At 37.0% G+C, this 10,385-nt stretch overlaps 2 protein-coding genes across 2 annotated transcripts; both read right to left on the minus strand.

The window, feature by feature from the left end:
• Positions 1-1,563: 1,563 nt before the first annotated feature.
• LOC307160547 (potassium/sodium hyperpolarization-activated cyclic nucleotide-gated channel 3-like) lies at positions 1,564-5,283 on the minus strand (the record flags this gene model as incomplete). Its single annotated transcript, XM_079874705.1, has 5 exons — positions 5,175-5,283; positions 4,913-5,044; positions 4,542-4,776; positions 3,474-3,641; positions 1,564-1,631 (listed from the first exon to the last, which is right to left on the minus strand). Exons 1-5 carry the CDS (start codon positions 5,262-5,264, stop codon positions 1,564-1,566), a joined length of 693 nt encoding a protein of 230 aa, XP_079730831.1. The 5' UTR covers positions 5,265-5,283.
• A 1,323-nt stretch (positions 5,284-6,606) lies between these two features.
• Positions 6,607-8,138, minus strand: LOC307160548 (potassium/sodium hyperpolarization-activated cyclic nucleotide-gated channel 3-like; the record flags this gene model as incomplete). Its single annotated transcript, XM_079874706.1, has 4 exons — positions 7,914-8,138; positions 7,097-7,292; positions 6,886-6,987; positions 6,607-6,804 (listed from the first exon to the last, which is right to left on the minus strand). The coding sequence occupies exons 1-4, from the start codon at positions 8,081-8,083 to the stop codon at positions 6,607-6,609; spliced, it is 666 nt and encodes a 221-aa protein (XP_079730832.1). The 5' UTR covers positions 8,084-8,138.
• Positions 8,139-10,385: the final 2,247 nt, after the last annotated feature.

A 10,385-nucleotide genomic window follows, 5' to 3' on the forward strand; every position in this document is an offset into this window, starting at 1 on the left:
GGAAGCATGAAGTGCTCTGAAAATGTCCTGGTAGACGGCTGCGTTGACTCTGGATTTAATAAAGCACAGTGGACCAAAGTCCTCTTTTCTGATGAGAGCAAATTTTGCATCTCATTTGGAAACCAAGGTCCCAGAGTCTGGAGGAAGAATGGAGGCACACAATCCAAGATGCTTGAAGTCCAGTGTGAAGTTTCCACAGTCTGTGTTGGTTTGGGGAGCCATGTCATCGGCTGGTGTTGGTCCACTGTGCTGTCCACTCAACGCAGCCGTCTACCAGGACATTTCCAGAGCACTTCATGCTTCCTTCAGCAGACAAGCTTTATGGAGATGCTGACTTCATTTTCCACAGGATTTGCACCGGCCCACACTGCCAAAATAACCAAAACCTGGTTCAATGACCATGGTATCACTGTGTAATTACTGTGTGATTTCATGTAATATTCTAATTTTCTGGGATTTTGATTTTGTGGGTTTCATAAGCTGTAAGCCATAATCATCAAAATTATAACAAATAAAGGCTTGAGATATCTCACTTTGCATGTAATGTCTATATAATATATTAGTTTCACCTGTTAAGTTGAATTCTTGAAATAAATCAACTTTTTGGTGATATTCTAATTTTATGACCAGCACCTGTATATTATATTATATTATATTACCTTTATTATCTCAGAAACCCTTCGTCTCTCCAGCCAAATGTCTACACTGCTTCTGTATCTCAACAATGCCGCCATATTATGGGATGAATATTGTATCTAAATGATTAACACGTGCAAATAATCCATGAACTTGATAAAGGTTGCAGATATGTTTTATTTTCTACAACCAAATGCCTTTCAACTTGCGTGTGCAAAATTCAAAATTTAATGAATGTGTATAGTGTAGCAATTTGTACAAATAGAGACATTTTTGTGACTTTATTTTCGCGGTTTTTAAGCATTTCACAACCCACACACAAACAACTACAAATTAATAGGCCTGGTGCTAATTATTAATGTGTGCACAACTACCCATTTATTTGACAAATTCACAAATGTGCGTCACTACATTTAAACTAATACAATACAACTTCTGTGTGCAAAATCCAGAAATTCATGAATGTGCAGCATTTTATACATGGTAATGGTAATGATGAACCAATAACAGCCACGGATGTGATGGATAAGGCACATTTAAACTATTTTACAGATCGTTTGGGTCCTTTCCATCCTTTGCAATCAATATTTAAACAATTATAAAGTGTAGGGTATAAAAATATCCTGAGAATAGAATTAGGTTCACAGCACCAGAGAATAATCTTGACGGCACTCGCAAGAAAATGGATAAGATGGCTACATAATCAAATTCACAAATATTACACCATTTAAACATTATTTAAAATACATAGGCTACTGAGTTACTAAAACAATCTTTGTCAAAGATGTTACGAACCCCTGTTTTTAAAATCTACTCGTTGGAAAAGGGGTAAGCAACATAAAAGGACACGCGAGGCAAAGTGCAGTTTAAACATTTATTCTACGGCTAATTACAGCCGGGTTTCACCGCCGCGTGCCTCATTCGGTTTCACACTTCAATTGTTTTCTCAACAGGAGCCTTTAGAGCAACGGGACACAGGTGCGCAGGGGCGGAGCCTAACAAGAGAAAGAAGAGAAAGAAACTAATCAGAGCACAGAAACAGATACACACAAAATACAAATACAACACTCATAAGGCTTAGACCGTAACAAAGAATATACTTGTTCACAGTTTGAATGTTCTTGTTTCCATTTGTTTAATTTCGAGATCTGAGGTGAATTATCCATTGTTGCTTTTACAGCTACAAAGCGAGATGGTCCTCACTGCAGAACACGAAATCCTTACATATAGAGCTGGTAAGTCCCGCCCCTTCCGCTAATCCCCCTGGACCTCTAGGTTGAAAAATCGTCAATGCAAGTGAATGGGAGAAAATAATTATTTTCTGGTCCCGTTGGAATTTTGCCATGAATGTGAACATATGTTGTCTGTGAATTTTTTATATAACTTTTCGTGTAAAGAATGCTACAATTTAGCGTGTAGAAGTTTAATACGGGTAGACTTTGTGTGTGAGCACTTTGTGGACTACAACTCCTCGCTGCTTTCGACGCGTTTGAAACGTCACCACCACTCGCACACGGACACTAGCTCACGGATCCCGCTAAACATGGCTGTGTCTTTGGTGCACTTCACCGCCTTCTTTCAGGGAGAGGACAAAATCATTGAGGTTGGCGAAAACCACGGGTAAGTCAACTTTATGGGGTGACGTCACATAGGCGACATGTAGTCTTTCTCGTTATGTCTTTTCCACAACTGCTAGCCGAAGAATCATACCATATACTGTCAAACTCGTAACATGAAAAGTTATATAAAAAATTCACAGACAACATATGTTCACATTCATGGCACAATTCAAACGGGACCAGAAAATAATTATTTTCTCCCATTCACTTGCATTGACGATTTTTCAACCTAGAGGTCCAGCGGGGTTTTACGGAAGGGGCGGGACTTACCAGCTCTATACCTAAACCTACCCATCTCCACCCCCTGATCCCTAAACCCACCCCTAAAACTACCAATCTCCACCCCTTAGGTCTGGATCCAACTCCGCCCCCTGGATCTCGTGTACTGCAGTGAGGTGCTACTGTACAAAGCTGGGAGCACTAAATGGTATACAAAGTCACATTGCATGCTTTTAACATTAAACAAAGCACATAAACAGTACCTGAGATTATCATTGCCACACTTTGTGTTTGTTGTTCCAGCGCGACGTCGCAGAAAAATAAAATCTGTTTCGAAAATAGAATCGTCGCGTGTCGCCGTCGCGGCTGGTTAGGACAAAAACTCTGATTAACATGGAAAAGAACCTTTTATCGCGCGTCGCGGCATTGCGTGTAGTTAGGACACGGTGTAATATGACTCGGGTCTACTGAGTTGTCTCAGAGAGTGATTTGTTCATTTTGTGTTGACTGTGCATGCGCAACATCCAATAGATTCTGTACTGGAAACAGAAATGATTAGTTCATCTCTCGAGTCTTCGGGTTCGGGTCCGAGTCTTTCGTTCTTCCTGTCAGTCCCAAGATCAATTTATTAATCGTTTCTGTTTCTCATAATATGGCCTTTTCCTTGCATTGCAATTTTATTCTTATTCTAAATGCGATCAACATTTGATGTGTTTGGGGAATTTGGCTAACATGTAACATTTTAAATACATTTTGCTGAAATGAATGAAATGACTCGAAATAAGATTCGTTCATTTTGATGAACGAGATTCAAAGATCCGAGTGAAAATGATCCGAACTTCCCACAACTACACGAAATAAGGATGCGTTACCTCGACAAAATGATCTCGTGGCCACAACTTATCACCTTCCCACAAGTTAAAAACAAAACAAAACTAAGTGAACCGAACATGTCCCCTCCCGATGACTGTACAAAGCAACTCATAATGCAAGACTTACTTTCTAGATAATTTTGATGCTGTTGAGCTGCTACCCTCAGTTCGTTCACAACATGTGGGAACTCTTCCTCAATCTCCTGAAACTCTCGTAATGACAGGGTGAAAAGGCTGCAGGTGGTCAGCGCAGAAACTGTGGCCGACTGCCTTCCACCAAACAGGAAGCTGATCTCTGCAGAAACACAAAACTTAAAATGGTGAGGCTGAGGCTGGTTGTTTAAAACACACTGGAGTTTCACAGCAAAGATTACCTGACTGAACATCTGATCAACACTGCACACAAAACTGGGAAAACATTTTCTTGATCTGGCAAGCTCTGTAATCTAATTTTGAGCATTTCTGAGTGTGAAACTCATGTGATTGACGCTGTTCTCACGCTCTCACACCACACGTCTGTTTTCTCACGCAGTGAAAAAGAGGACACTGACAACGGAGCGACAGACAAGAGGTTCCTTTTGATATGAAACAAACTGCATTTAAAGCAAAAGTTTAAACACCCGCTCTAAGTGTGCATGCTTTGATGTCCAAATGTTCTTGTTTTTAAATATTTCTTAAAAATAGCATTTTTTTAACATATATATAAAATACATATATATATATATATATGTATTAACATATATATAGTATATTATATATATCTATTATGTGTGTGTATGTATATATATAAAAATCAGGCAGCTAAAAATAGTCTCAGGTGCCTGATTTTTTATTTCATTGCAAAATGTTATAACAAAGCTCTTTATATAAGGTTGGATATTTAAGCATGTCCAACTTTATTCGCATTCATACAGTATCAGAATAATGTATATAGCAGATCTCAACTGCTTGATTGCTTGTATTGTTGCAAAATGTAAACTATATTATCGCCTATATTATCTGATAAATGTCAGAGGCATGCAGGAATTCAGATATTTTAAACATTAACATGATTTTCTGTAAAGCTGCTTTGAAACAATGTGTATTTGAAGTTTGACTTGACTAGCACTGCGATGTGGACCAGACTTCATGCCGTTACTCTACACGAGAATACTTCTCAACTGAATCACACAACAGTAAGTTTCTCATACATCACCTCCAAAGTAATCTCCATCACACAGCTCCACCTGGAAAGCCTCGTTCTTCACAAGTACCCGTCCACAGTCAATGAAGAACATATTGTGCGGTTGAGCATTCTGATGAATGATGATATCACCAGCACTGAAGAACTCTTTGTCCAACTTCATCAAGATGGCTTCGGTGAACTCTTTGTTAAGCGACAAAAACATGCCCTTGTTCAACAAGTTGGAGCATATTTCTGCCATCATATCCTTTGAAACAGAAAACATAGCATTATAAAAAATTATTTCTATAAAAAAAATACTGTTTGAGCCAAATGATTGTTTGAACAGTAGAAAAACATATTGTGTGTTATCTGAAGTTTATATTTATGAATCAATTAGAAACCTTTCTGAGCTGTTCTGGCATGATGTCGAGGATGTGCTCCTTATCCCAGTGCCACTTGTACTCGGCAGTGGTACGTTGGCGCAACACTCTGGGCAGCTTTTGGAACATTGTGGAGGATTGTACCTGGTTTATCTGAAATATTTATATATCATGGCATAATATCATCAGAGGCGCCTTATATTTATTTGTTGAATAAACAAACTTAATAAATACAAACAATAAACAAACAGCTTTAATTTTAACTCTTAAAATTCATCTTTACCTTGTATGCATTGCCAGTCACAGACATGCTCCCAAAAGCTGTGATCACCCAAGAAATAAATCCACAACACATTACATATCCAGTCACCATACTTAAAACAGCTATCCACCGTTCATCCACACCTAAAAAAACAAACAAAAGGGAATCACTTTAGTTCACTGTAAACTACTTTTTTTTTTTTTTTTTACAGTTCTTCAGTGGTGTTTGCTCATGCAAAACATTATGCCACAATGGCTAAGCCATTGCCTTTTTTGTTAGATGGAAATCATATGTCTGATCACTTAAAAGTAACAGCACATCATAGATTATCCCAAATCCTGATCGTAAAAGTGATTCTGCACCGAAGACTGATTATCAGATTGATTATCATTTTTCAAAAAATAATGAATGTGGAAAGAATGCTGTGCGGCGTACGTGTTGGAAAGTCAACTGATCTCCAGGCCATTTGAGAGAAAGCTCTGAAGGAAGCAAAGAAGTATTTTTCCCCGATCGAGGCATTCTGCAAAATGTAACAGAAAAAAAGGAAGACATGTTGAACACATCATGTCAAACAAATGCCTGAATAAGCAATAAAAAATTAGAAATACCTCAATTTTCTCTTTTACAACCCAGCAGTCTTGGGGAAACTCTTCCACTGCAGATATGAAGTACTGTACGCAACTGTTCCAGTGCCAAATGAGGACCATCATCAGGAAAACTAAGACAACCCTGAATAACTTCTTGAATTCTTCAAGCTGTACATCTGACATCTAAAATGATAGATAATAAAACATAAAGTATCCATAGAACAGTAAGGGTGTACAAAATCCAACCAAAAATGTCCTGTTGTTTGCTGGTTTATCGTGTTATGACACAGGAGGAAAAATGTGAGAAAATACTACAAAAATTATATAAAAAATCCTTTCATCTTTTTAAAAAAAAAATCGTATTATTAAATACTATTTTAGGCTGTTTGGGGTTCTTGAGTTTCTATATTATTTTTATATTTTATAATGTTGGTAACCAGACAGTTGACGGCACCCATTGACTTCAATAGTAGGAAAATAATACTATGGAAGTCAATAGGTGCTGCCAACTGTCTGGTTACCAACATTCTTTAAAATATCTTCTTTTCTGTTCAACAGAAAAAAGAAACTCATACAGGTTTGGAACAACATGAGGGTGAGTAAATTATGACAAAGTTTTCCTTTTTGGGTAAACTATCCCTTTAAATTATCCGATCATAGATGGTTTTCTGAAAAACTAGAGAATAGCAAGTCCTTCTTGATATAACATTTAATATGACAGCCTTTTTACTGGAGCCTTTATTTTTACGCATTTTTCAAGTCAAGCTTTGAAACAATGTAAAGTGCTACTGCACATAAATAATATCTTAAATTCCATATGTGATCATGTGTAAAGTTTCATAACAAATTGTGCCTTCTTTCATTTATTATCCCTGCCATTGAAAATTTCTTGCATAAACATGACGGTGAGTTGTGCTGAAACTTACACTCTCCAGTTCAAACCAGAATCTCAGAAGCTTTGGCACACGGAGTAAACGGATCATGCTGAGAATCCTCACAAACGTGAGTAGCCGCATCAACTTCGAAGCCGCCAGTGAAGTAGTGTCATCGTGATCAAAATGCTCCTGTGGTGAATTGGTTGTACTGTAAGAAGTATCTCTACAATTTGATTAGTGTGAGTGATATTAACTGATGAATACAATTACCAAAGTAATAATGATAATGTCGACCGGAAATGCAGCCACCACATCAGGAACAAACCAAGACCTGAAATAATCCTTTCTTATTAATTTCGGATCAAGGATGACCTAGACAGAAACAGGAATGCATAGTATCCATTTTTAAGAAAGGTAAAGCCATAATATAATAATATTAATATTACACTATAGACATACAAGACAATGAAGGCATGTTCACCTGACCGTCTTCATTGAAAATGCCCATTCGAAAATTAAGGCCGACATCAACACAAAACAGGAGGTCTGAGAATACATTGAATGCCACCCAGTATTTGAGGGTACTTCCACGCATATCATCAGAAAATGCGAAGTCCACAGGAATTGTTATAAGGTTCACAAATGTTAAGACCACCATATACACAAGATAGTAGTGCCTAAAAGACAGAAAAAGGCAAATTTTAACATTTCTTTTTAACGTTAGATCACTGTGATGGCATTAATGGCACATTGACAGACACAAGACTGTCATTGTGAAGTCATTGTAACATTGTAACTGTCATTACATCCTCTGTCATGACAACATATTTATTTATTTATTTAAATACTTTATACCTTGAATTACCATGCAAAAAACATGGTACATATCACATAGTATCATTAGTAGCACACGTTATGTATTAATTTAAATTGCAAGTGTAAAATTTTTAATGTTATCGTTACATTTTATATTAGGCTACTTGTATTTATTTAAATTAAATCGCGTGTATTAAAAATGTGAATGTGAAATATGTATTTAAATTGTGTTTGATTTTATTAAAATAATACAAAAAAATTATTTGTTCAGTGTAACGTTAACATTAATCAGTTATCGTCTGTCATTCATGTTTACTCTTAATAACCGTCTAGAGATCAAATAAGACGTTACAACGATCACACTTCTAATTACCATATGCTGATGCTGAATAATTAGAAACTGAATTACATTAGATTGGTTAATATGAAATATGGTGAGCGTTAGTTTCCAGGCTAGTGAGTCTGTGTTAACGTTAACGTACCTGAAGTTACTCCGTGGGTTCAAGACCCAGCGGTGGGTTTCACCTTCAGCTTCCTTATTCTCTCCATTTTCGTCCACTTCAACACAGGCTGATCGTCTTCCCTTTACGAGATCTTTAAGTTCTGACCAGCTTGTTTTCCCCTGACCACTTGAGCTAGGTTCAATCATCATCGCGACTGAGAAACTGCCTGGTAAAAAACAGACTGCAGAAATATTTGTTATTTGTTTCTGTTTGAATTCTAGAATGATGCGATTGCGAACCGGCGCGTGACAGTCTAGCAGTGATGGCAAATTACACTTTTTAAAAAAAAACCTCGTTCGTTCACTGGATTGTTTTCATTGTTGCTTGCAATATATTAAGAAATGATCCTAAAAAATGAAAATACCCTATGAAAAAAGAAAAGAAAGAAATTATCCTGAAATCGTAAGACATTTTCGCGCGTGGGGGTGTTGTTTATAATCTGTTTGCCTCTACAAAGTATGCTTTATAATTATTAATAAGTTAGGCCTATATTGTGTACTAAATTTGGTGCTTCAATATCAATATCACTTTCTTAAGCCACAACATTAAGCGTATTATATGAGAAAAGAACGCTTGATTACGGTGCCGTTGTCTGTGGTTTTAGCACATAATGCCATTTAGTGGTAGCAGCTGTTTTTCTCAGGTGTGTGTGTGTGTGTTCATGTTTTTCTATCCCAGTGGGGACTTCAACCTGAATGCACACAGACTCATGGGGACTTGTGTCACAGTGGGGACCTAAATTGAGGTCCCCATGGGTAAACAAGCTTATAAATCATACAGAATGAGTTTTTTTGGAAATGTAAAAGGTTTCTGTGATGGGTAGGTTTAGGGGTAGGGTTAGTGTAAGGAGATACAGTTTGTAAAGTATAAAAACCATTAAGTCTATGGAGAGTCCCCACAAAGATAGTAAACCAGATGTGTGTGTGTGTGTGTGTGTGTGTGTGTGTGTGTGTGTGTGTGTGTGTGTGGATCGTGCAAGCCAAGGCTAAACCGGTGAAATGAAAGTCTCAAAATCCAACTGTATCGACTCAGAAACGAGTCAATGAATGCACGCGTGTCACCTGATCCACAAATGCACATCTTACTTGTTGCATGCACATATTCTGAACTACATTAATACAAAATCGAGGTTTTGTATTCAACTATGTCTCTATTTGTACAAAATGGTGCACATTCATGCATTTCTGGATTTTGCACACAGAAGTTGTATTGTATTAGTTTAAATGTAGTGACGCACATTTGTGAATTTGTCAAATAAATGGGTAGTTGTGCACACTTTAAAAAATTATGTAAATTATGTATGCATTACATTATTATTATTATACTGTATTAGCTAGGCCTATACAATGGCGCTTGTTTATTATTTCTTTGTTTGGTTGTTCTTACCTTACTGAATATGTTTCATTGTTTTCTGTTGCTATTGTTCTGTATTTGACATTATTAAAAAATATATATATTTTTTAAAAGTCTGCTTCCTAATTCTTCTCAATTCCCTCCCATGCATCAGAATACAACAAATATAGGCTACTTCTCCATGATCTTGATGTAATTATTTTTGCTTTTTGCATTTAAACTTTGATTTGTTCGTATATATATTCAATTTGAATATAAATTAATTAAATATTTAATGAACTAGAAAGACAGACGCATGCAACAAAAGAGACTGCAGCAGCAATTCGTGTGACACAAACATGAAACCAGACTTCATTTTCCCCATCGAAAGCATTACATGTCTGAATCGTTCCCTATCCCCTTTATAGTGCACTATGCCGTTCACCATGAAGCAAAATAGTAATTGTGTGAACAAGTGACTGATTTTAGCCGCAGCTTAAAGGGTAACTAAACCCTAAACCAACTTTTTTTAGTTAATGCTCTGTAAGAATGGGGCTTTATTAGTGCTGTTCACTGATTCAAGTAATTTTTTTAACATTTGTGTTTAAAGTGTTTTAATTTTACAAAATATGGTGTAAAAACGTCTCAGTGCTGCCCTCTTCAGGTTGAACAGTGGCTACTGCAGTTGAATTTTCCTATTGGAAGTTGTGGTACACTCTGATGTCAGAGGGTACCAGTTAACCACGCCCTAGCCTACAGAGAGATACGTCTCAGATACACGCCCCCTCTCCACTGGGCTCTGCCTACTTTTCCAGCATTTTTCAAATATTGCCAGTGGGTGGAGTCAAGCTCTGACCAGGGGTTTAGTTACTCTTTAAGCATCTGTTTATAATGTAGGGGGCCGGATAGTTCAGATTCTAGAGCATTTGATTGGACAGAAAATATGATTAAATTTTGAACGTTTATATGTTCTAAATGCGAATTTTGTCATTGTTTTGGAGCACACTAGCTATATACAAGTAAAGCTAACATATTCATACTAAAAGCCACAAAAAAAAAAGGATTTCATGGGGACTTTAAGGTCTTTCTCTGCTCGTCCTCCAGGCCTGCAGGAGGCGG

Source organism: Squalius cephalus (assembly GCF_949319135.1).
Source record: "Squalius cephalus genome assembly, chromosome: 6".
Classification (NCBI taxonomy): domain Eukaryota; kingdom Metazoa; phylum Chordata; class Actinopteri; order Cypriniformes; family Leuciscidae; genus Squalius; species Squalius cephalus.